Source organism: Onychomys torridus, chromosome 7 (genome assembly GCF_903995425.1).
Source record: "Onychomys torridus chromosome 7, mOncTor1.1, whole genome shotgun sequence".
Taxonomy (NCBI): Eukaryota; Metazoa; Chordata; class Mammalia; order Rodentia; family Cricetidae; genus Onychomys; species Onychomys torridus.
The window spans coordinates 97,009,813-97,037,220 of NC_050449.1; the positions used below are offsets into that span (position 1 = coordinate 97,009,813).

Here is a 27,408-nt window from a genome sequence, read left to right on the forward strand (position 1 = left end):
CCTGGCACTGGAGGTTTTATTTGGTGGCCTAAAATACCTAGTTGTGGTTTTGTCTCCCTTAGTATTTGTTGATTCCATTTAGAGTCCTACCATATATATTTTTTTAGGAAGCAAAAAGAGCAGTGGTTCTCAACCTGTGAATTGCAACATAAAAAATAAGCATGCTGCGTTCTGGATAGGAATGAACAAAAGTGGACACAGCTGTGCATATAAACATGAGGGGGTGAGCCTGTCTCCTATTGCTCATCTTCCTCAAAAGTGAACATGTAAGAAGTTTTCAAAGGGTAAAATTATAGTACAAACGTATCTCATTAACAAAGCAGTCAATTCCCTTTATTTTTAAAATTTTATGTACACATATGAATGATCTATATAATGTACATTCAATATAGAAAGCTTTATATATTTGATAATGTATAGAACATTTCACAATTACACTAATCTCTTACATAACATCTTGACATCCATTTTCAGTTTTACTTTTTTGCACAAGCTCCTTGTCGTTCAGTTTGGTGAAGCCTGTCATACACACCGATGTGCACCGAGCTCTCAGAGTTAATGATTGAGGATCTGGTCACAGGTGGAGGGACAGAAATCTAATGTCTGACGATGGAAGGAAGATGGCCATGGAGATTCGGTGCAGGAAAGGGAAGTGCCCTTTTCTGGGGATAAGATTTAGCCCAATGACTGTAGACTGTAGTCTACAATGTCTGTAGACCACAGTCACAGTAATTAAAAAAAAAAAAAACATTATAAAAACTAGGAAGAAAGTTTGTCATTTTGATTCACAGTCTTGTAAACAGATATAAAGGAACAAAATGTGCTTACATACATCAAGAAAAAGAAATTCTTGTGTACCCATGGAGGCTGACCCAGAGTGCTTTCTCAAAACGTGATACGTCAGAATCACTGACTCTTTTCCTAAATAAAAATATATTTATAGAAAAAGGAATAACACTGTCAGGAAACCAGGAGAAAGGCAGCAGGAGTCTGTTCAACATGTTGGCTGGAGGAATGTGGACGCAGCACTGGCCTTTCAGCATTTATTATCTCTGAGTGTTTCAAGTTTGATAGCCAAGGTCCCCTGCTTCATGGTCTACAGGAGGCGGAAGGTTAGACATGGCTGATGAGGATGTACCTGCAGTAAGGTAGCCAGCAACTCCAGGTCCTGTAAGAGAGAAAGGAAAGCAGGCACTTTGGAGATCAGTCAAGCGGACACAGTGTCCAGTGTCCAGTACAAAGCACTGGGAAACTCTAAGAATTATATGGGTAACTGCCTCAATAGGCAGTGACAGACACAGTTCACAGCTTGCTTTTATTATATGACACAATTAGAAATAATTTCAAAATTCATGCAATAACACTTGTGTAGAAACAGGGTGTTTCCCCTCTTTTCATACTAGGGAAATTCAATCTTGCCAAAAAAAAAAAAAATTTTTTTTTCAGGATACTTAAAGAGCCGTTACATGGAAAAAAGGGGGAACAAACAGATACAGGATACTATCCCCTCACCCCTTTCAGGCCATCTCAAAGTGATGAACAACTGGATTCTCGACATAAGCAGCTTCTGAGAACATGCCAGTTAACCTGTTGTCACTTGGTGCAAAGGAAGGCTACTTTAATAAACAGCACCCAGTGAACACTGCTCACTACATAAGGTCTCTGCAGAGGAAGGCTCTCTCTGGACATCCATCTCATAGGCCAGAAGAATGCTCCAAAGAAGGTATTAGTATTTCAGTTGTGGCCTCGAGTGTTCTGTGACCGACAGTCTGTCTGTCATGAAAAGGTGGCATGCGGAAACTTGTCAGCAGTCCTAAGAGTACATGGCTCTGGCCTCTGGAGCTGATTTTGAGTGCCTCAGACATTTGCTTATATACCTCAGAAGCATCATACAATGGAACAAGCATCTGCAAGAGAAACTGGTGTAGCGCTACACAGGGGCAGTGTTTTGCTGAGGGAACATGGCAAATGTATACACTGAAGGGTAAGATGGGAAAGGCAGTGCAAGCAGCATGCATTGAGCAAAAGGTTTCTCTACCTGCTTCAGAGAGCTACACAGAAGTTAGCAAGCTGCCTGGCAGAGCGGTTCTAAAGCCCACTCCTGAGGTGAAGGGGGCTGCTGCCAGTTAGAAGGGAAGGAGAGACACCTGGGGGGGAAAAAGAAATGTAAGCAGCAAGGGAGTCATGAGGAAGTGCACACAGCAGAGCAATTTGATGCAGGCTAAGGCAACAGGGCTGATGTAAGACAGAGGCCATCATTCACTTCCATCTCATGTCTCACCCAAGCAGCTGACTGTAGGATGGGAAATGCTGTCACACACTGTGCATGTGCTGGAGAGGCCAAGGGGGACTCTGCCTGAATGAGCTGGACTAAAGTTAACCAGAGTGCCTGGGCACTTGGCACCATGTAATTTTAACACTTGTATTTTCCCTTCTTTAGGTGTTAGGGGTTTACACCATCACCTCTCACCTTCTGCTAATCATAAAGCCAGGCCTCCCACAGAGTGCACAGGAGAAATACAACCAACCAACCAAACAAACAAATCAGTCCACCAGTACAGCTCAGAGCCAAAGTACCACACTGCTCTCAACTTCAGGTAGAAACACCATTACCACAGACCACCAGGTAGGCCAAGATGAGCAAAAACAAACACTACAGAGGGGTGTGGTTCCTAACAACTCAGACTGTGAGCTATGATGGCTAGAGCTGGCACTTCGTAGATAAGCCTCTGAGCATGTCTGGGGGGGTTTGTCTCAATTATGTTAATTGAGGTAGAAGACCTGTCCACTGTGGGTAGCACTATCCCCTCAGCATGTGATCCTGGATTATATAAGCTGGCACACATTCACCTCCCTGTTGACTGTGGATGTGGTGTGACTAGCTGGCTTTAGGGTCCCACTGCTTTGACTTTTCCACCATTATGGACTGTGCCTCGAACAGCTAAAATAAACCCTTTCTCCTTTAAATTGCTTCTGTCAGGGTATTTTATCATGGTGATAGGAAAAGAGACTAAGACATGGGCTTAATCTGATTCATATTTATCAAAGTAGGAGGTTATGGTAGTAATCTATGAAGGCTACATATGAAAGCAGGCAACACTGAAATCACTGGGGAATCCTGGGCAAACTCATGAGGGTGATGGGTGCTCAGACACTGTGACACCTGCTGATCACCAATCATACAAACAAAAACTTTACAGCTGCATACACCTGCTTCATAAACTTAACTATCTTGTACAGGATATGAGACACTGAGAGACATGAGGAACATTCTGAACTGAAAAAAAATTTAGAACTTCTAATCCAGAATCAAAGTTGTGAAATGATGGGCTTACAAAGAAGCAGCCTAATTCTACTCCCATCATTTGTCTCTGGAGGGAAAGGAAACCGAGTCTCATCCAGCAAGTCTGCGATGCTCTACCATTTCTATGCCTCTGGGTTCTATGAAGAATGTGTTGGGCTTCCTTGGGCTGAAAAGCTGGCTGCATCTCAGAACCAGGCACAGCATCTTATATTCTCCAGGGATAAGTATGGGAAGAGCAGAGGTTCCAGAGTACATGGGAGCATTATTGAAGTGTGTCAGACTTCAGAAGAATAAGACAGAAATGAACAGGGAAGCCCACTGAAGGAACATACTTGTTGTCATGGAAAGTTCTTTATCCCCAATAGCAGTGCCTAAAAGCATTGACACTCTGCCTCTTGCCAACTGTTGGATTCTCCCACTGATTTTCTAGGCTAAATAATTTGAAAAATTCTACCACAAAAATGAATTTTAGAGGGCTCTGAGCTGGCTGGCATATAGCAGTTCTTGAATCTAGCAAAAAGCATAAGTAACAGGGCTCAGGATGATATACTACGATGTATCTATATCACATGAAAACTCCAGCAGAGGCACACTTAAAGAAACAGGTATCACAGAATACAAACAGGATGCCAGGATAGGCCTTGTGAAATGGTCCTGTCATAACTACCAGCCCTATTTAACCCTACTCAGGACTTTCACATCTGATTTTGAGCATGTGACTAACTGACATCTGCTCAGCAGTCAGGGAGAAGAAAATCTACCTTTATTTGTAGCTTGCTTTGAAGTAATAGTAACTTTCTCCTCAGAAAACTTTTACTTCCCTGTCTCTTAAATAATATCCACATATAATTGCTAAACACACTCAAATACTTCAGTCAGGAGGAAGGTTTGGTGTGTGTGTTTTCACAGCATCTTAGTTCACTTGTGGACTAGAGAAGAGCTGGGCATAGGCTGTATCCTATGAAGATTGGGTTTTAATTAAATTCTGATTAAACACAACATACACCAAAAAGCGTTTGGAAGCGCCCCTCAACTGCAGGGTAGTAACTCAGAAGAGGAACCTTTGAAGCACAGGTACTCCTTTTACAAGAGTAGAGTAAAATCAATGGGAAAATCCTCCTAGGTAACTAACATCTCAAGAGACAACTTTCCAGTCTGATGAAGTGCCAGGAATGGAGCAGATCTAAGGCAAATGTGGCTCACAGCCCAGCCTGTCCAGTACAGACCTGCTTGCAGGCTTCAGCACTGCACAGAAGTTCCAGCCCTTTCCGAGGGAGGTGTCTCACCATTGCTACTTTGCTGTGCCTGTCCAGACATCTGTCCATGTCACATTGCTTCTTAGAGACCTCATTCATCCCAGGGATACGGGTGAAGGAAAAGGCACAGACGAGCTGCATCCTACTTCCTGTATGCCTCTCCCCACTTCCAGTATCACACTAGGAAATCTAGATGCTGGTGAGCAACATAGTAACTAGGGACTCGGGATGGGGTGAGGCCCACAGGAATTCCAGGTGTCTGGGAGAAACTGCCATCTGTTCTAATCACAGATCCCTGGCTAGAGCAGTGCTGTCAGAGACACCTGGAGCTTTTACTTGAACCTGATGAATGCTGGGTACATGGGGAACAGGGAGCATCATGTGAGGCTCCTGAAGCACAGCACCTTTCCTTCTACTATCTGTCTGGGAAGCACTTGCTGTTAACCTTTTTCTCTTTATTTATCTCCATCAGCTCTGGCTAGAAAATCAGGTGGGACTGCTATCTATTTAGATGCAACCATTTCAGGCAGGCGCCAAGAGTGGCTGCCTATTCACAAGGCTAAATCCACAGGGAGGATCTTCAGAAGAGGTGTCTGTCATGCTCTGCCTTCAGTACAGCAACTAAATGCTGCTGCTTCTCAGACCAAAGCCAATTATGATTTTAAATTACCATGCAGCTGTGTGTCAAATGAACACATGTCCTGAGCATCATGTAGTGTTTTCTGAGCCCTCAGTAGTCTTACTTGTAACAGCATTGGCATATTTTCCCCATGGAAAAGAGACTTAGCAAAACTACACTGCAAACTTTGAAGAAAAAAACTCTATACACAATTATTTCCATCTGAAGCCTCACTCTGTTTAGACAGAAAGGGCACAAGGCCTCCAGGTTTCTGATACACGTTCTTTTTACACATTCAAGTTAAACACTTAAGCACAGACATACTGCACATCTAACCTACCTGCTGCTAACATACCGGATCAAAACTAGGCAAAGTGCATGTTTTTTGTCATAAACATCCAACAACACATTCCACACGCTGTCCAAGGTTAAGACAGATGCCTAATGCTTATGACATGCTCACAGCACCCCCCAAAATGGTAACCAGATGCCTAGATGATAAGAGGAATGTTATCTTAAGTCTGCTCAGGGCAGGAAGAGGGCCTGTGGCTTCTGTCAGGCATCTTACGGTCTGACTTACCTGTGAGGTATCCTGCTGTTTGAGAGTCAGAAATGAACAAATCATGTTTCTGGTCTTTGAAGGCACTCCAGACTGAAGAGCGGGAGAGGATCTCATTCACCTGGGGAAGTAAAACAACCCCTACTTAGCATGGTATGTCAGGGACTAGTTGTGAGAAGACAGAACCAAGTAGAAAAAACAACTTCCGAGCCAGAGGCCATTGGGAAAGGACCAGGAACTAGTGTCCATCACACATGGACTCCCAGGCACTGTGTTGGGGACATCTCATGAACCAGAGCTAGGAAGGGCTGGGGGAATGATACTGAAAACTGGAATTACACCTTTAAATCAGTCTTTCAAAAGATATGCTGTGTCTTGTGAGATCATGAAGAATACACATGAGAAAATAAGTGAACAGTCAAAACGTCAGAGTAACACATGTAAAACGGGCAAACATTCTATGAAGTACACACATACAAGAGAATTACTGTGCATTGTGTACTAGACTGAGATGGGAGGTGAAAGTGTATAGAAACCAGCAACTGAAGAGGCCAACCGTGTTTAGATGAAGTATTTCCTGAGAACTGCTTAGGTGCAGACCTGGAGGCCATATCTCGGAGTCTCTGAGTCAAATGGAAAACTCACAGTTGGGTGTGTGACCTGCAGCACAATCTGGGCAGATCCCCTTCCAGCCTGGGCAGAAAGCAGTACTGAATGGGGAGTTGAGATGGGGATGTAAGAGTTCTGGTTTTAGAAGGCATTGTTCCCTTTCCCCCTTCTTTGGAGTAGAAGGTGGGTGTCAGGGCCACTTGGTGAATTTCATCCCTAGAAATGCCAGTGTAGTCGAGGGGAACACACGTGGCACACAGGGAGCCTCTGCTCGTTGCTGCTCAGAACACCCAGAGGTATACCAGTTAATGCTGAAGCAACATACATGTGCTGTGGATGACGGATTGATAAATAAAGTGCTGATTGGCCAGTGGCCAGGTAGGAAGTATAGGTGGGACAAAGAGAGAGGAGAATTCTGGGAAGTGCAAGGCGGAGAGAGACCCTGGCAGCCGCCACCATGAGGAGCAGGATGTAAAATACCGGTAAGCCACGAGCAACGTGGCAAGATATAGATTAGTAGAAATGGGTTAATTTAAGATAGAAGAACTAGAAAATAAGAAGCCTTCCATGGTCATACAGTTTGTAAGCAATATAAGTCTCTGTGTGTTGGGTCTAAGCGGCTGTGGGACTGCTGGGGCTTGGCGGGAGCTGGAGAGGAACTCTCTAGCTATATATGTGGCTTGTCTTCTTTAGCATTGCTTTAAGTGATTCAAATACTGAGAGAAAGCCAGTGGCATCCAAAACATAGAAACATAGAAGCCTAATTTCACTAAAGGAAAGTTTAGTAAAGTATGTTTATGCACAAAAAGAACATCTGCACACAGAAATGACCCAAACCTCTACCGAACGGATGAATGGGCAAACAAAACTGTACTGACTATACACACAATAGGAAATTTAAACATACAAAGGATTGAAAACATTTAATATACCCCACAACATGGATGAATCTCAATGCTAAAATGAAAATACATAAAACAGATAGACCTGTATGTCAAAAACAGAGTAGTGGCTGCATGGTTGGCGCTATGGGATAAAGAGTACATTACCAGTCACAGGGGTAATAAATGTGCTCAGGAGCTAGGCAGGGTGGGATTATCACAATGCTGCTAAGGTGAGAAAGGCCAATTCATTGTTCACTATAGTTAACTCCATGTTATGTGTGATGGTTAGCATTATCAACTGAAGAACCCCAGACTAGCAGTTTTCAACCTGTAGGTTGTGACTATTGGAAAATACATACTTTGATGGTCTTAGGAACTGAGACACTGCTCAGTAGCTAAACTACCATAATGAAGTAGCAATGAAAATAAATGTATGGTTGGGGGTTCCTAAGACCATCAGAAATCTGTGTTTTCTGATGATTGTGACTTACAGGTTGAGAATCACCGATCCAGAATAACTTGGTGATGACTGTGGGGGACTGTCTAAATTGCCTTATTGAGGCAGGAAGATCTGATCTGAGCATGTGAATCTCAATCAGGCCTTTGGAAATGGCCTGGAGGAGGAATCTGGAAGAGTTTGGAAATTTGGATTAGAAAACCCTTGACTCCTGAAAAGAGAGCATAATGGGATGTTCTGTGGGAGACTGGAAGACAATGCTGAAAGAAATTAGGTACAGTTGGCACTTGACTGGAGCTGTTTGGGGAGAACAAGGATTCTGTCAGGAGCTGGGCCGGAGGGCATTTGTGTGATGTTTAGCTAAGAAGCTGGCCTAATTCTGCCCATAAACTGAGAACTTAGGTGAAGTTTAGTTTAAAGATAATAGACTAATTTGTATGGCAGAGGAAACTCCAAAACTGGAGAACCTTCAGGCTGATGCTAGAGAGGTTAGTACCACTGAAAACAACTTTCCCATGCTGCACTGGGACAACAGAAAAAAGTACCCTGGGGCAAAACCCCACCTCTTAGAAGTCTATCTTGTTAAGTTCCAGATTCATTTAAAGGAAGAGAGCCTGTACTAAAGGGGTTTCCTGTTCCTCAAAATCAACTGCCTGGAAGTGTTTCTTCAGGGTCAACACACAAGCTGATGCAGCTGTGTTCCTGGGGGTGGGGCCCTCCTGAGCTGGGGGCAGAACCTGGCAGCATCATCCATGTAGTACTGGTTTTTAAGACATGAAAGAAACAAGATTTACGGTGGTCACAAGAGCACCTGAAGCTAGACAAGGTCCTTAGGTGGGAGTCACTGCAGAGTCTCTGGAGACCACTGCAAGAGGCTATGAGAGCAGAGTGTAAGTTGCAGGGGAAGCCCCTGGATCCATGGGAAAGCTGCAGGTAGAGAGGGTGGGGCTACATAAGCTCTCTGAAGCCCAGAGTATCATATTACAAGCCTCAGAGGCTACAACAGAGCTGGGCTTTAGTACTCACTATGCTAGAAATTTTATCTTGCTTTGGCTTGATCATTCCTCGCTAAGCCTAATTGCTCTCTTTTATGTCATTATATGCATGTACCTTGGTTTTACTTTTATAAAAACACACAGATAAGGCACTTTGGAATTTAAAAGTGTTAAAAAAAAAACCCACTGTTGATGACTTTACAAAGTTGGACTGAGTGTGGTTCATGTAATGACATGGTCATTAGTCTCTGAGGATAAGTGGTGGAAAATTATGGCTTAAAAAATGATGTGTTTGCATGGAAGTTGACAGGGATGGAGTTTAAATGGCTAGTGTTAATTGTCAACATGCCAGATGAGTTGATAGAATCACCTGGAGATGGGTTACTGGGCATGTCTGGAAAGCTGCCTTGAATGCCTTTACTGATGTGGGAGACTTGTTCACTGTGCATGGCACCATCCCCTAGTGGGATCCTGGATTCCAAGTGGAAAAAGGCTACTGAGCCGCAGCACATACTCATCTCTCTGTGCTTCCTTACTGTGAAATGCAATGTGCCCAGCTACTTCAAGTTCCAGCCACCCTGATTCTCAGCCATGCTGCACCTTGAACTGTGAGCCAGAGTTAGCCCTTTCCCCGAAAATTGCCAGAGTAGTTTGTCAGAGCAACAAGAAAAGAAACTGACACACTATGCAGACTTCACTTCAAGAAAGAAAACAAAGGCTCAGAAGCAACAAAATCAGAGGGGCTGGAGAGATGCTCGGTGGGTAAGGTGCCTTCTGCTGAGCCTGACAACCTGAATTCAATCTTCAGGACCTACACAGTGTATAGAGAACAGACTCCTGCAAATTGTCCTCTGACCTCCACATGTGAGTTCTGTCATGTATGTACTTACGCATGCATGCATATGCATACACATGCACACACACACATACCTTGTTAAAATGAAATAAGTTAAGAGCTAAGATGAAAAATCAATTCCTTAAGAGGCCTGAAATCAGCATATGTGCAGCTGAAACACATTAACACACAGCCACTCTGAAAGGGAAAAGAAACTAGTACTTTTCAAGCACTAATAAAGAGATTTAAAATGACATTCAGATCTTTTCAATGGCACCTAATTCTATACTAAGTGTTTCAAATTCCTCCACACTAAGAATTTTACTGGTTTTCTTCTTGAAATACAGAACATACTTTCACTATGCAGAAAAAAGAATCTCCCTGCATGCCTGTCGGGCACAAGTCTGTGCTTTGTCTGCAGCTGTGAAGCAGTTATGCAGAAATGCACTGACCACACCTGTGAGTGAACTCACCCACTGCCAAGACCCTGTCTCTGAACAGCCTTCTTAGTCAGGAACACAAAGGTGCTTCTCACAGACTCACCTGTTCTCCATACTGCAGACTTCGAGTCATTGCCTTGAGAGCTTTAACAATCTGGGCCTTAGTGGCGGCAGGACTGTCTATGTTTTCAAGGCCTATGCCTTCAAGCAACTTTAAGAGGTATGGGACCAACTCTGCTTTCAGAGCCTGGAATGAAGCAAGCACTTATATGAACACAATGAAGAAAATGTCTACCAACTACTGAATTTCACCACAAGGATCATAATATCTACAGTAAGTAAGACAATCTGTTCTTAGCATTTCAATGCAGATTATTATTTTAGTATCAAACAGAAACAGCATTCTTATATAAAGTTATTTTTTATTCAGTTCTACCAACCGTTCTAAATGCTATACAGCAATTATGTAATTTTTCTCACAATGAATGAAGGCAAAATTATTATTTCAGATAAGAACATAGTGCACCCAGGGGAAAGAAACCAGTGTACACCACAGAGCTGGGTATAAAGGAACCTGAAACTGGACCCAGGAGGGACAGAACCAAGCTTTGAGCCACTGCAGCAGGGGTGCCTCCGCTAATGGTGTCCCTCCAATACACAGCAGCTTGAAGGACTTTGCTACCTTTTGTATCTTCCCACAACACCACTCTCTGCAGTCATCATCTAGTTAGCAGTCTGAGAGAACTAAATAACAACATGGTATCATTTCACAGAATTCGGCAAGGTGGAAGTAATGATGAGGTGTGTACACCCTTTCCTCCTAACAACCCAGTGAGATGATGCTGACCTTAGAGTCACTTCCTATGAGAAGTCAGCTGGCAGGCCTGGGACCCAGAGCCATCCATAGTAGACTAGCTTACACTAGTCAGCTCCGATTCACAACCTCCTCTATGCCCACTTTGTACCTCTGCCTGTTTACTGAAGGTGGAAGGCTGGCTTGAGGAGAAGCTGAAGGGAGAGTGAAGAAGAGGCAGATGCCCAGGTACAGATGTAGAGGTTTGTCTTCAGTTTAAAGACAGCAGATGTCACTTTTCATCTGTCAGGGTTTGCCACCAAAAGCTCTGAAGACAAAAGGTAACTGAGTTTTTTATTACTTTTTGTTTTTATATTTTTTTATGGGATACAAAATGATGTGATGGTATGTTTGTTCAAGGCTTGAAAGAAAATGTGAGTGGCATTATTAGGAGGTGTGGCTTTGTTGGAGTAGGTGTGGCCTTTTGGAGGAAGTGTGTCACCACTGGGGTGGGCTTTGAAGTCTCCTATGCTCAAGCTACACCCAGTGTGAAACAGTTTACTTCCTGTTGCCTGCGGATCAAGATGTAGAACTCTTAGCTCCTTCCCCAGCATCATGTCTGCCTGCATGCCACCCACCATGATTAAACCCCTGATTGGTAAGATAGCCCCAATTAAAGGTTTTCCTTTATAACAGTTGCTGTGATCATCGTGTCTCTTCATGGCAACAGAAGTCCTAACTAAGACAATGTAACATGGCAACAGAAATCCTAACTAAGACAATGTAAAATATCAAGCTAATTAGCAAAATTATGGCTTCAAGTATCTTTTGTGAAAAGGACATTTAAATTTATTCTTATATGTGGTACACTATCAGCTGCACTCACCACAGTGCAATAGACACACAAACTGAAAAACTTTCCAGCCGTGACCTCTGCTAACTAATTACCCTTCTCTGCTCACAGGAGTGTAAAGGCCACCCAGGTGAAGCTACGTGGTATTTGTATCCAGAACAAGAAAGTTTACCTTTTCCCCTCAGTGTCTGTGTACACTGGTATCTACCAAGTCTGATTTCTACTAGATGAGTGGTCTCTGTGAAAACAATACAAATCTCAACCTGATTCTAACGAAACAAGGAATGAATGAACAGGACCCGAAGAGTTCGATGAAATCATTTTTATAAAGAAGCTAGGGACAGCTGGACGGTGATGGCACACACCTGTAATCCCAGCACTCTGGAGACAGAGGCAGGCGGGTCTCTGTGAGTTCGAGGCCAGCCTGGTCTACAGAGTTAGTCCAGGACAGGCTCCAAAGCTACAGAGAAACCCTGTCTCGAAAAACAAAAAAACAAACAACAACAACAACAACAAAAAGCTAAGGATGAATGCAAAAAAAAAAAAAAAAAAAAAAAAAAGGCAAGAAAAGTTGGTGAGACACTAACTTTTCTGTGTGTCCAACTGTAAAACAGTATTTACAAAGTCCTAAGGGCTCAATCACAGAGTATATGTCTGGTAATTCCTGAAACAATGCTCACAGACAGTCACTTACCTGTGCCACTAATTCATTCTGCTCCTTCTGGAACATTCGATTAATTGCTTCACAGGCCAGACCAACAGTATCTGCTCGCTTTTTCATTCCATTCATCAGGGGACCAATGGTCTCCAAAGATGCCATGGCTCGAACACACAGCTAAGAGTCCAAAAGACAAGGATTCTTGTAGAGTAGAATGTTATACACGGCAAGGTAAGTTCCATAGTAACAAGATGCAATTGAAAACACACTTTTCTGGTTAGGAAGGAATAACTTCCACCTCTATTAATCACTGAAACAGATAGAAAGAGGCACACAGTATATGGGGCCTACCACTCTGAAGTGTGGTCAAGGGGCCACAGATCCACTCTGGAGCTCTAAGCTCCTGAGTGGATTCATTAATACCTCATTGTCAGACAGGGCGTGGATAACCCGAATAGCACTCTTAGGAATGGCATTGTTTCTGTGATTCATCGCCTGGATAACTTTGGGAAGATGGCCCAATGGTGGGACTTGATCTGCCAACTGAGGTTGTGCACTGAAGAGACAGACTGTGGCCATCGTCAGTGTCTCCAGAGTCTCTCCCTGGGAAGAACAAATAAAACACCAGACCAAATAAACTATAAGGCACTGAAAAAATTCTTAAATAGCCTTAATATAACTGTTGTTCAAAACATTTGTTGTTTGAAAATTCCAAGTGCTGATACCCGCAATCCAATTCCTACATCCTAAGAGAGCATTAGACTTTTTCTTTGATAAAAGGCACAAACCTAAAGACCTAAGAATGTGCTATCACATCCTAAGCAGCCCTCACTGGGCCAGGTACACTCTATTTTTATGGCAGAGGTAAAAGATAATTCCTAAATGACTATGTAACAATTTAAGACAGGGTCACATACATGCCACTGTGAGACAGCAGCAAGAATCCAAAAGAATGCAGGAGTAGTTGGTGTTTCTCCCAGTTCTATGAAAAGTCCTATTACAGCCAACAACCTCTTTCCTGAAATGCTTCAATTCAGAAGTGTTTCAGATCCTAGATATTTACATAGACATTATATAGAATAGAATATAGAATTCTGATTTTAGAGCACCTAAGACTTTTGATTTTCTGAAAAGAAATGTTTAACCTATATTTAATAGATCTGGCTATCATTATGGTCTTCCTATAGTAGATCATGGCTTGCAAAGACACATCCTTCATATCACCACACACACACAACATGTACATTTGAATTCAAATGTAGCTGCTATTCTGAGATTTTGTTTTCATGCAGTGCTGGAGATCAAACATGCTAGGTAAGCACTCTACCACTACAGACCCCCAGCCCTGGACTTGTTATCCAAGAAGCAACCCATTTTCCCTGGTCAACAAGGATGAGGTTTTGAGGGGAATGTAACTGGTATATTCAGCAAACTCAGTGTTTCATTGATGACTGAGGCTTACATGTGGGTTGTTCTTCTCCAGGAGCTCAGTTAATTTTTCTAACAGTGCAATAAGAAATTCTCTGGGTTTTCTCAGCACCCAAGCTGGCTGTGCTATGAAGATTCTCAAGAAAACTCCTCCAACAGCGAGTTCACCCTCTGCTTCTCCAAATACCACAGCAAAATCTTCAGGCAACTTTAAAGAGAGGGAAAGGAATCATGGGTGAGTCATTTTACATTATCATTCCTTTGCAAAGTGGGAAATGTAAGACTGATAATGAAGTCTGCACACAATAAACTACTACAAAGATAGCCATTAGTAACAACTGTTTTAGACACAATAAAATTATAATAATTGAGATTTCCTCTTAAGGGAACCTGTAAAAGATGTCATTGTCATCATTTGGTTCTAGTGTAAGTATTCCAACTTTGACATCTGTTTGAAGCCTAGTTCCCATGGACATACCCACATGTCTTAAGAACAGAGTAATCAACTGCTACGGGACGACACACTGACTCAACAGAAATTAAAATACAACAACAACAACAAAAATACAAAACAAAAACCTGTAAAATAAAAAGTGTAGTTTACCTTCCAATTCACATCAGGGTTGTCCCGTTGGTTTTTAAAGTGCCTTGGGGGAGGAGGGAGAGGTAAGAACAATGAACTTTAGTCAAATTAGCCTTCAGAACAAGTGTTGGAGAGGGATGGGCAGGCAGGACCACACCCACCCGGGACTCCATCTTCACTTACTCCAGCATCATCTCTCTCACAGTTGTAGACACCTTATCTCTGGAGCTGTCATTCCAGATCAGCTCTGGGTTTTCATGAGTTCCCTCAAATATATGCACAGCAGCCTCGGGGTTGTCTCTCATGGCATCCATGAACACACTGGGCAGAAATTTCATTAATGTAATTCGAACCTAGGGGAGGAAGGTCAGAGTTTTAAGGGCCACTGGAAACATCTCATTATTTGACTTGTTCTTCCAAGTTTCCTAAGACACAGAGCAGCAGTGCAATCAGTGCTGTGGGTGAAATATAACAACAGTTCTCTAAAAGACCTGGAGAGGGAGAAGAGACAAATCTGAACTAATGAAAAAGTAACCTTACAAGTCTGTGACCTGCCAGTTAGTTCTCTGTTCCCTACATTGAAGAAACCCGAGAAAACTCAAGTTAGGTGTGGAACCTCATGCCTGACGTTCCAGCAATCCCGAGGCTGAGGCCAGAGGACTGACATGAGTTCAAGGCAGCTTAGGCTATGAAGGGGGTTCCAGGCCAGCCTGGACTACAGTGATATACTGTCTCAAAGTGGAAAGACCGACTGACCAACCAACAGACCAACTGACCAACCAACATATCCTACCAAGAAAAAAATTCAGAAGCCCTCACATGAAGTTTCCAACACTTTGTACAGGTTCGTGCATGTTCAATAAAACCCTTAGCTGGCCTGTTCCCGTCTCTCTGCCTCTATACTCCCACAAACTAACTTTTTTCACATTGCATTTTTATGTCCTACAAGTAGTCTCTAGTGCATTTATTTTGCTCCATTGTATTTTGTGGCACACTGTGTTTGTCTAAAAAGGACTTTCATGGTAGCTTTGAAACACAGGGGGCTGAGGTCAGCTCAGGGACAGAGGAAGCTCTGGGTTCGGTAGCACAAATACCACCCGCAAAACACAGACACACAAACGAAGATCCAGTGCATAATATAAATGAAAATTAGGGGAAGGAAGGCTCAAGGGCAAAAGGAAAATGAAGGCTGGGAAGACACTTTTTCCATTCATGTCAAACTGCTCAAATCTTGTCTGTGGAAACTCCACTTGCTAGGTACTTTCTTGGCTCCTGACACACAGAGATGCTTTACTCTATGACCTATACATGAAGTCAGTACACAGACACACACTACACACATATATGCACACACAAATGCCAAAAGCTCCATACAACTACTGGTCACAGATTTAGCTTCAACTTCTAACAGCCAATGAACTAAAGCCATGACAGTTACACACCAGGACCCTCACAGAATGGCTTATACCAGCCCACTCATGGTCAGCCAACTATCTTAAGAGTGAAGGAAGCAATGGCGCTGAGGTCCCCACAGGAGGTATTTCCTATCCAGTAAATAATATTGCTAAATGCAGTGAACAAGACACTCCCAGGCTTAGGCTTCCTTCTGCTTGTACTCTAGTGTGCAGAGACATCATGCCACAAAACTATTCCCTTCTACAGAGAACAAAGCTGGGAAACATGTTCTAGAAAGTCGCTGAGTTCACTGCTCTTCCTGGCCATCAGCTTCCTGAGGGCAAGAACCATTCTCTTCCCATAGTGGTCCCCTGTGCCCCACCACACAACAGCACATTCTCAAGGCTCAGAAAACACATCCTAAGAAGCACTGGAAACTAAAGTAGGACTTAAAATTTTCTAACTTCTTCTCTGTGAACCTGAAGACATTTAGGTCTAGAGACAAGTTACACTGTGTCATAAACTAAGTCTACAGCCCAGGACCGAGAACAAAAAGCAAGAGTTTGGCTCTCAAGCCACACTGCCACACGCCACCTCAGGCCACTCAGCCTGTTAGCTTTCCCATCACTTGTGCTTTTCAAAGTTTGAACAAAACCATCTTCTGAAAGACGTTTAGTTAGAACCCCAGTCTAGTCCTTTTCACTATTAATCAGCATATAACCTTGGCGGCGTTCTATATGAATTTTAGGGCACAAATGGCTGATAGGTTGAAAACTGCTTTATTATAGTCTAGAATCTGTTCTTTAAAAAAAAAACAATAATTTATCTCGTATTTTAAAATATCTCACAGCTTAAAGGCAAAACTGCAATGTTGTCATGAATTTGGAAGAATGGCTTCTTTGTAAGCAAACCTTACGCCACTCTCTTCCTGTAGTGCTGGGAGATCACACCCAGGGCCTTGTATCTGCTGGGCAAGCACCCCAGCATTGAACTACACACCCACTGGCAGACACTTTTAGTAGCTCTATTTATTTTTTATTTTTTTATTTTTTTTCCACAGCTGAGGACCGAACTACTAAGCTAAATTCCCAACCCTTGTAGCTCTATTTATAAGACTGTAGAAACCATCTACTGATCACGCAGATGAGTTTCCAAGGTATCAGATTTAAGTAGATTTATGCTATTAAACTGATACAAAAGCAAACTTTAATTTTACTTAGATAATCTTGACCTACCAAGTCTTTTCCATACTGTTTCTGTAATCTAGTCTACCAGGAGCATATTAAGTTATTGGTCCCGCTGTACACAATAGTACTTTACCTAAAATGTCTCAGAGTGCTGATCTTTTCAGCAGTGGGATGAATGGCCCATCTTTTCATTTGTAAGCAGTAGTTTGAAGTTAGAGCCTTTCCAGTGCTAAGAATTTAACTTGACCCCTGGCCTGTGTGCACACGTGACTAAAGATTTATGCAGAGCAGACGTTCTCCTAACCCTCCAGTGCCATGCCTATGCTCCTCAGCTGTTCAGGGCAGGCCAAGGCTGCCACCTGTTGTACACCAACCCTCCACTGCAACAGTGCTGCTTCCAGGCTGCTTTCTTATTACAAGGGACAAGTTGCTCCTCCCCTGCTCCCCTTGCCGGGTTTACAGGCACACAAAGCTATGCCCTTGTTTTTAACATGGTGTTGGGGATTCAAATGCAGGTCTTTTTGTTTGCACAGCTGGTGCTCTTACCCATGAGCCATCTCCCCAAGACTGCCATCTCTCTTCAAGAGAAATAAGCAGCAATCACCCTGCTCCACTCTCTTGAGCCTTCTGAGTTTCAGCACAGGCTTCCTGGACATAGAGCAACAACCTCAGCTTCCACAGAAAAGCACTTCCTGTCCTTGCAATCCCAAATAAACATAAAATCAAATGTCATGAAATAGCTACCAGAGTAGCTGATATTTTTACTCACCTTTGGACCTATTAATTTATCTGCTGTCATTTTAGCAAAAAGTTCTGCTGTCTGGGATCGAACCTGTGGATGTGTTGAATTGCAGAACATATCCAATAAATAAATCAAAGCTCCTATGAAAGAAAGGAAAATAGTCAGTGCTTATGTACAGAAAGTGACTTTTCTCAGCAGTTTCTATTCACTTTCCACCTAATTTCAACTCACTATACCTTATACTTTTGATCTCTCTCTCTTTCTCTGTCTTTCAATGATGAAATCTCACTATTTTGTTTGAGCCAAAGTCCTTGCCTCAAACAATCCTCTTGTCTCAGCCTTGTGTAGCTGGGAATAGGGCCACCACAACACCTGGCTAGGTGTTTTGAGTTTTAGAACTCTACATCACCAGATTGTAAAGCAGCTCAAGGTGAACGACAGCACACTGAGCTGGATGGATGAGAAAGAGTTGTGTACATTACCCTTTGCCATGGCTTCTTTGATTATCTTTGTATTTGATGCCAAAGCATAGAGAGTCTCCAGAACAAGCTGACGGCCTGTAGAGCAAAAGACATATCAACCCTTGGCTTCCATTTACAGGGCACCACCATGTGCCAGACTCTTAGCCAGATGTCTTATAGTGTATCACATTCCACCCTCATGATAACCAGCAAGACAGGTACTGCTATGGCTGTGCTGTGCTGAAGCTGAGGCCTGGCATATCCAGCCTAAGGTCTCATAGAGAGTTAGTGGTATAGTTGGTTTTCCTACTCATGTCTGTTTCCCTCTGAAGTCCACATTCATGACCACTATGCTATATACTACCTTTCTACCTCACTGTTTCCTTCATGACCCAAATCATCACTTCCTAAAATCCAGAGGACACCTTACTAGATCTCAACCTGTTGTTACCGACTTAGGGAACCAGGAAGAAGAACATCTGTAAATTGGTGTTGCACTCCCCAGTCACAGACTTTTTTTCTCCTCAGCCACACTGCATGCTATCTAAGTACACTGAACTAACACACTTTGCTCCTTCAGAGCCAAGTGGGAATGACAGACAAGAGGCTAAAGGAATGAAGAGTTGACAGAGAGGAGAGAGGCTGACAAGCACTGGGCTGAGACTAAAACGATAATAACAGTGCTCCTTAGAAAATAAGAGTCGATGAAAATAAACGTTACTATTTTACTTGTAAGAGTAAAGTGTTGAGCCGGGCAGTGGTGGCACACGCCTTTAATCCCAGCACTCAGGAGGCAGAGGCAGGTGGATCTCTGTGAGTTTAAAGCCAGCCTGGTCTACAGAGTGAGTTCCAGGAAAGGTGCAAAGCTATACAGAGAAACCCTGTCTGGGGGTGGGGGGATGGGTGGGTGAGGAAAGTGTTGGCTATACTATATAAGTGAAGCAGTAATAAATTGATACTTTATCTTTTTAAAGATTATTTATGTGTATTAACGTTTTGCCTACAAGGATACCTGTGTACTACATTTGTGCCCGGTGCCCAGAGGTCAGAAGAGAGCATCTGAAACTGGAGTTGTGAGTTGTGAACTGCCATGTGAGTGCTGGGATCTGAACCTGGGTACTCTGCAATAGCAGCCAGCGCTCTGAACTGCTGAGCCACATCTCTAGCTCCTAAATTTACATTTTGAAACTACAATTTATGTCATGTTTTACTTTACTAACCAGTTTGGTTTTGCACAAAGTCTTACGAAGCTTGAAAAAGAAAAGGAAAAGCCACCTAAGCTTGTAGCTCTGACAACAATAATCTACAAATGGCTTCTTAGGGCTGCCATTTTATTGTTTTCTTTTTCTTTTTTTTTTTTTTTTTTTTTTTAAGACAGGATTTGACAATGTGACCCTGGATGGCTTGGAACTCACAGAGATCCATCTGCTTCTGATTCCTGAGTGCTGCTATTTTAAATAGCTATTCCAAGTTTGTTAATTATTCAAAAGAAAACACTATTCAAGAAAAAGGCAACTCTACTTAATTAGATATGAAGGAACAACAAACAATAAAAGAAGTAAAGGGGGCCCTACTTTCAAGACTGAAGAGAGGTAGAATTAAGATCCATGCAACACTCAGAAGTTAGTGAAGCTGACTAGTAATTTGTTTTGTGATTGAAGCTATACTACAACTGGCCAAAACCTCAATGACAAAATAATCTTAAGGCAAAAAGCAGTACAATGACCACCTATTACAGTGGACAACTGTATTGCTTTCAAAGAACCTGCATCACCACAGGCTGTATTCAGAATCAGGCTGCCATTTGGTGGTAGTATCACTATAGGTATCAAATCAGTAAAAGATAAAGGGCACAGGACTAAGTGCAATCACAACTACCATAAGCATAGTATCCAAGATAGAATACCCAAGTCATAGTACTCAAGATCCGCCCCCCCCCCCCCCCCCGCCCCCAGACAGGGTTTCTCTGTAGCTTTGGAACCTGTCCTGGAACTCACGGGGATCCACTGCCTCTGCCTCCCGAGTGCTGGGATTACAGGCATGCGCCACCACCGCCCGGCTTCAAGATCTTTTAATTATAATACATCATGGAATGCCAGTGCATTTTAGTTACTCATACCAAGACTATGCTCAAAAACTGACATTTCCAGGTATTTTCCTTTGGTTTTAGAATTCTCTCACTCCCCAACTTTCTACTTTTATATGGGAGACAACATAATTTCATTCATTTATACAAAAAAAATTAGAAAAACAAATCTAATATGGTGAGTACTACTTTAAATATTCTAAAACTCAATATGAATAACACACCTCAACTTTTCTATCAACTGTGATCTGCTGTCCCTTATGAGCTATTATGCTGTGGTTTCCAAAATTCCATCTGTGCATATACCTACTTGATGGCAATGAATGTAGAAGAGCCAACAAATTGGACAAAACCATGGATTCTGCAATATTATTGACACAGTCTTGGTTGGATGTCACTATATTCACAACCTGAAAATTAATCAACAGGGTATTAAATAATTTTGATCCTAAATTAAATGAAGTGATGGTTTTATAAAAGTGACAAAAATTTTTGGAGGACAAAACAATTTTTAGAAGAGTTTAATTTCAAAAGATGGGCTATTATTAATTTGATTGTTTGAGAAACTTTCTGTCTGACATAGAATTCCTTCCAGAACTGTGGTCACTGATGGGGGGCAGGTGTTTAGGGAGGACTGGTCCATGGCTCTCTCTTGCTTTAGGAGAAGTAAATGTCCTTAGCAGCTAACACAACAGACTGCAAATTGGTGCATTTTTCTTTCAAAGAAAAGCTGCTTCAAGTCTAGCCATTGTTGTATATAGCAAAAGACTGATGCCACTTGAACCAGGTTCAGCATTCCAGAGCACTGTATTCTAGATCTAATAATGTTTAATTAAAAAGTTACAAGATTTCTGAAGGAAGTAAGTAGTAAAACGTGTTTTTCAATGCAAAGAACATGCTTGTTAATGTTTTCTGATGAATTTAACGACTACTATTCTATTAAGAATATGATAAACTGAAAGGTAATCTTAGGACACATTACACAGTGTTTTTTTAAAAGCTATTTCTGTACCTGCTACTGCAAGGTTGAAACTGGTGTTTTTGGTAATAAACCATGTGCTGTAATGACAGGGCCATCTGAGGATGACTGCAAGCCCTTACTCTGAGTTGCCTGGACAAACATGACCATGATCAGGGGCTTCCTGACTCTATCAACTGCTGCAACCAAAACAGCATCCTATGGGACTAATGGTTTCATTTTTTTTGAGAAAAGGCCTCCAACTTCTCTGGGACCCTTACCACCCAAGGGCTTGTGACACACCTTCCATAACTCTTCACCAAGGGCTCTGCAAGCCTTGCGGAACGGTTATTTCTGTGCTAGGTCTACAAGGAGAGAAGCAACTGAGGGAAAGAGGTGAGGTTGATCCTCAGGCGGTGTGCTGGTCATAATCTCTTTCTGTGGGCACCAAGACAGGGAACTGCCTTCTCCTCTTGCTGATCTGTAGCTACTAAACTTTCCAGTAAAGCCTGGTCCCTAACACACTCCACATGGCAATCTACAATATACCCAGGCCCTGACACATGCCAACAACCACAGACAGAACCACCCTGAATGACAGTGTCCAGCATTTGCTCTGTAGAATTACATTCATAATTAATTCAATTTCAAAAATACATGAATTTGACCTAATAGACAAAATGAATATAGCATACAGGCTTTCATCAACTTTAGATAATGATTAATCAATTCTCAAAGCACTGACAGTAAGTGGTAGGAGACACAACATTCCTTAGTACAAAACAGTTTTACCTCTAAAGCCAGTTGCTGCACTTGACCAGCTCCATGGACTCGTAGCAGAGAAAATATTAACTTAAAGTGCCCGGTGCATTCACTTTCAGAACCTAGTAAATGAGAACAAGTAGTCATTTTATTTACAAGAGACACAATTTAGGCCTCTGGAAAACATAGTTATTTGCTGTGAAGCCTATCTCTGAACTCTGAAGAATGTCTGGAAGCAGCACAGGGTATTAAGTGGCAAAGAACAGAGTATTAGAGTTTCTTTGGTTTGCTTACATGCCTACCTCTAGTCCCAGGCTAAAAACAAGAAAATTTTCAAATAATCAGTACAAACACAGCTCAAAAATTTTAAATAGAGGAAGGTAATTTTACTTATTACCTCTACCAGTAGTCTCCAATCTACAGCCCAAACAGTGCATGAATCTCAGGACACATATGAACACAGCCCAATACAAGGTAAGCTAACTCAAAACGTTGTGGGGTTTTGTTGTTGTTGGGGGGGGGGGGTGAGTAGCTCAATTATCCATTGTCATGCACGAACTTTATAGATGATAATTATAGTTGAAAGATTGGACAATTGTGTCTAGACTTCAGGATTACTCCCTCAACATAACTGTATTTGGGAGAATCTGATATCATTTAGCCTTTAATTAAAACTGGGACAGAACTCTGCCGCTTGAAGACAACATCACAAGCAATTTGATATGCACACACCAGGGATTCTTCCCAACAGAACAATGTTTCCATTCTTACCCACTTCAGTCCCAATTCCATACATCTGCTAGCAAAACACAGAACAAAGGGTTTTGTTCAGCACACAATTCCTTCTGCTACACACCCTTAAAAGAGTGCAATCCGTAATTTTTTGAGGTCCTAGATGCCTTTATCCCCAAAAGTCTGAAAACATTCATTAGGCTACTTTAAAAAAAATTTATTTATTTTATGTGCATTGGTGTTTTGCCTGCATGTATATCTGTGTGAGGGTGTCAGGTGCCCTGGAGCTGGAGTTACAGACAGTTGTGAGGTGCTATGTGGATGCTAGGAATTGAACCCGAGTCTTCTGGAAAAGCAGTCAGTGCTCTTAACTACTGAGCCATCTCTGCAGCCCTTTCAATAGGCTACCTTTAAATTCTGTTTCAAACCACTTCTTAATAGGTAAGAACCGTCACAACTAAGCAATGGAATGCTGAAGGGCACACAGTCCTAACAGAACTACAGGGGTAGAATCGAAGCTAAGTTCCCATGCAGGCCTTCCTTGGTTCTCTATTAGTTGCAAACCACAGACTTCCTGTGTTGAAGCTTCACTGTGCCTCGAAACACCTGTAATACATTATGATGACAACCCCAAACAATACAGAATAATGTTCTCTTTGGGGTTTAAGAGTTTTTAGTAACATCTCAATGTACCTTGTGAATGAATAATTTTCCTAATATTGCTACTGGTTATATGAACAAAATTTTGGCAAATGCCAAAAATTTTAATAGCACTTCAGTATTTATTGAGGAGGGTAAATAAATACCTTAAAGAAAATTTAACTGGGGATCCAGCATCCTCACACAGACATACATGCAAGCAAAACACCACTGCATATAAAATAAATAAATAATTTAAGAAAGAAAGAAAGAAATTTAAATTTGTGAATTAGTGCTTTTCTAGAGTCTCCCTCTGCTGGGAGGAACATAAGCTAGAAATGAAGGCCATGCTAGGGTAACTCCATTTTACTTGTACTATACCTACCTAGACCCAGGCAGCTAGGATGGTCATCTGCGAGTTTTTGAATGTCCTTTGAAAGACATTTAAGAGAAGAACTCTCACCTGTTTTAATATTTCAATTTTTACATACCAAAAACTTTATAGACAGTTTTAAAAAAATATGAGTGTCTACGTGCAAATAATACTGTGTTGAGGACAAAAGAGGCAAAATTTAGATCATCTAATAAATAAATCCAAGCATGTAAACACAATATGGTGATTTATACCAGCACTGTAGAAATTCACTCTAACAAATGGTGCTATTTCAGTTTTGTTTGTTTCTTAAACATGAATTCTCTTAAACACAGTACCTCAACCTCTATCTAGCCTTAGGAGATCTTTGGAGTCAACTCCTTTTATTATGATGTCAATGTATCACAAAAGTCAAGTGTGATTCTTCCCTGAGTCTCCACAGTAAAACTGAGTGCTTTGGAACCCCCTGGCTGCTCTGCTAGAATGGTGCTGTGAATCAAGGGCACAACCACACACCTGGGTTGTACTTGATGACATTTCTCAGAGCCTCCAGAGCCATTTCCACTCTTGGTAAGCGGTCCCCATGCTGCTCTGACTCCACTTTTGCAGTATGCGTGATGGCCATAAACGTGTGGAGGTACTGGGCCTGAGAGCCGATGTAATCCAAGAGACTTGCAGCAAACTCTTTTGGAACCTGAGCCAAGCACACAAATATGTGAATGTGTGTGCCACTCTACAGCAAGAGAAAACCTCCAGAATCAGAATGGATGTGACAAACTGACCACAAATGAACACAGCTATGTATAAAGGAGCGAGAAAAATCAAACCAATAAATTCACTTCACTGTCTGAGGTCTTACACACTTTCACCAGTATCCTGGTAACATTTTAGGATTAGGATATTTGTCCCCTTTACCAATCTAAATAAGAGCATATGTGATTTTTTTTATAATTAAATTGCATTTTTATAATACAAAAATGACACAGTTACAACAGAAATTCAGGGGCTAGCTTTCCAATGGTCTTTTCTAATCATTTAACTCATTTTGTTGACGAGCTAAACATATTATCCTGTAAATAGTAATATACACTATAATTTGGTAAATTCCTATTTCAGGAGCAAATTCTAAAACAAAGCATTACTTTTCACCCAGTTTGGTGGTAAATGTCTGTAATCTTAGTTACTTGGGAAGCTGAGGCAAGAGAAGTTTGAGTTCAAGGCCAGCTTAGGCTAGAAAGCAAGACCTTATCTCACATGTATGTGGGTACACATCCATGCATATACACAATATGATTCACTTCTCTCTTTATAAGCCACTCAAGCACAAAATTTTTGCCTTTCCCCCAAAGCAGCAAATAAAAGGGACAGCTAAGAAACAAGGAGTTGTTTTATTAGCTTCATGAAACTCAATTCTTCAACAATCTGGAGCAATGGTTCTCAACCTTCCAATGTGTGACCCTTTAATACAGATCTTCATGTTGTGGGGACCCCAACCATAAAATTATTTCATTGCTACTCCTTAACTATAATTTTGTTACTGTTATGAATTGTAATGCAAACATCTGATAGGCAACTCCTATGAAAGGGTTGTTTGACCCCCTCCCCCGAAAGGGTCACGACCCACAGGTTGAATATCACTGATCTAGATGAAGAGGCCATACTTAGCCAGGACAACTTATAATGAACTCAGCAAATGAAGAAGTATTAATTTCAATTTGTACAACTTCAATAAATCAGTAGTAGTCCTCAGTAAATATCATCAAATAAAATTCAAAGGCAAGTACTGACCTCTAGCTGGAAAGTCGGGACTTCATTATATACTCTAACAAAAATCTCGCCCACAATCAGTTCTTTGGCATGGTCACTGTAGACAAATTCTGCCCCATAAGTTTTGTCACAATCACCCTTTAAAAAAAGACGGTTAGATGTAAGAATTTCATGTCCAGTTTGTAAATCTACCCTGTTTTAACAATGCACCGAACACTTCCGAGAGGGCACATGTGGTGTGACGTGTGTGGAATAGGCACAGTGACAGCAGAGCATTTTACTTCTGCTAGGACTATTAGGACTCATTTTGAAGTCTCAGAAGGTCACTGGAGTGAGTCAAGAATTAGAGCTGGCAATATAAAGCAGGTCATGACACTGCTCCTCTCACCCCTCTAGTGGACAATTACCCTGGCCATGCTATGGGGTGCTGGTAGAGTTGGCTGAGAAATGAGCATATTTGGACTGGGAGTTACAAGAATATATTGAATTAAAGTGCCCAATTCTCCCAGTGCATTAATAGCTTCTCCATTAGAAGGTAGAGGAAATGTCAGTTTTGATAATGGAAGCTTTGACAGGAACAGCAGTTTGTGAGCAACATTTTGGGGGCATGAAAATGACTAAACATTCTAGCTGCATGGAAGTAGTAACAATAAGAAAATCCTGGCCAGGCGGTGGTGGCACACGCCTGTAATCCCAGCACTCGGGAGGCAGAGGCAGGTGGATCTCTGCGAGTTTGAGGCCAGCCTGGTCTAAGGCCAGCCTGGTCTACAGAGCAAGATGCAGGACAAGCTCCAAAAGCTACAGAGAAACCCTGTCTCAAAAAAACAAACAAAAAAATCCTAAGGCAGGATTTTCAAGATGTTTTTATTATTTTTAACTGTGTGTGTGTGTGTGTGTGTGTGCGCCTGCCTGTGGGTTTGTACAGGTGAGTCAGGCACCTTAGGAGGCAGATGTGACCCACTAGTACTGGAGTTACAGGAGTTAGGAGCTGGCCTAAGGGGTTGGGAATAAAACTCAGATCATCTGAAGAGTGCTGAGTACTCCCAACTGCTGAGCCATCTCTCTAACTCCCTAAAGTACTATTTTATACAACACCAGGCTATCTTTAAAATGTGCCAATGACGAGGTAGACAAAAGCTGTTGGTTTAATTGGTAAACATTTTACTTCAAGACAGATTCCATCAGAAGTCGTCACCTAAGAGCATATAAGACATTAACACACCTTTTTAATCATATTTTCTTGTTGTGACTCAAGAAATTCAAGCAGTTCTGCCCTTGTAGAGTTGTTCCACATCAAGTAAGGGCTCTCTGTGTTGCTGTTAAGCATCTTCAGAATCTAGGGAGACAATAGTCCTGTTAGGTGACACTCAGGGAGGCTTGACTGAGAAGCTTGCTGATGCCCTCTCTGCAGGGCATTTACCCACCAACCCCACAGCTCCCCAGAGTTTTCTTGAGTGAGAGCAGCAGGAAATATTAGATAGCAGGATTTAGATTGTGGAGATAAACAGATAGAAAATACAGGATAGCCTCGAGAGGACCTGGAACCTATTCCAATGGGCCCTGACTGTCTCTGCCCTAGAGTATTTATAGAGACACCAAGGGCTAGAGCAAAAGACCTTCCCCCAGCACAGCCAAGTGCAGACCATCTCAGACACCTGCACCATGGTCCTAATCATCCTCTCTATGCAGACCTGCTGGGTAAAGCCACAAGGAACCTGACAACAGGCTCCCATAGCCCTCCACCTTGCTGTACAGGAAAACCAAGGCTACAAAAGCTGACATTTGTCCCAGGTCTGACATCAGTAAATGTGAGACTGGGGTGAAATCTGAGCCTGAATTCAGTAAATACCTCAATCTTCACTCTGCTCTGTAAAAACCCAGTACCCTAAGTATCTAGTTAGCAGTAAGTGTTTCTAAATACACCTCATACTTTCTCCACATACATATACTTGAAACAAAATCTGTATCTTTATGAAGCACAATCCTACTAAGGAAAATGGAGGGGGTGGGCACAGCTCAGATTTCCTGTCCAC

General features: G+C 42.0%; 1 protein-coding gene across 3 annotated transcripts in view; it reads right to left on the bottom strand.

Annotated features, from left to right (window-relative positions):
• Positions 1–306: 306 nt before the first annotated feature.
• Positions 307–27,408, bottom strand: part of Dnajc13 (DnaJ heat shock protein family (Hsp40) member C13) — a 116,013-nt gene continuing 88,911 nt past the window's right edge. For 2 of the 3 annotated variants that reach the window (XM_036192185.1, XM_036192184.1), the window contains 15 exons: positions 26,598–26,711; positions 25,397–25,513; positions 24,125–24,302; positions 21,895–21,986; positions 20,455–20,554; positions 18,080–18,154; positions 17,625–17,737; positions 14,457–14,626; positions 14,295–14,337; positions 13,725–13,898; positions 12,686–12,865; positions 12,299–12,439; positions 10,062–10,205; positions 5,760–5,859; positions 307–1,168 (listed from right to left, as the gene is read on the bottom strand). In XM_036192185.1, coding sequence (XP_036048078.1) covers positions 1,062–1,168; positions 5,760–5,859; positions 10,062–10,205; positions 12,299–12,439; positions 12,686–12,865; positions 13,725–13,898; positions 14,295–14,337; positions 14,457–14,626; positions 17,625–17,737; positions 18,080–18,154; positions 20,455–20,554; positions 21,895–21,986; positions 24,125–24,302; positions 25,397–25,513; positions 26,598–26,711 — 1,848 coding nt within the window. In that variant the 3' untranslated portion in view covers positions 307–1,061. Of the gene's footprint in view, positions 1,169–2,038; positions 2,148–5,759; positions 5,860–10,061; positions 10,206–12,298; positions 12,440–12,685; positions 12,866–13,724; positions 13,899–14,294; positions 14,338–14,456; positions 14,627–17,624; positions 17,738–18,079; positions 18,155–20,454; positions 20,555–21,894; positions 21,987–24,124; positions 24,303–25,396; positions 25,514–26,597; positions 26,712–27,408 lie in introns of all 3 variants that reach the window. The other variant, XR_004945409.1, reaches the window with a different exon arrangement.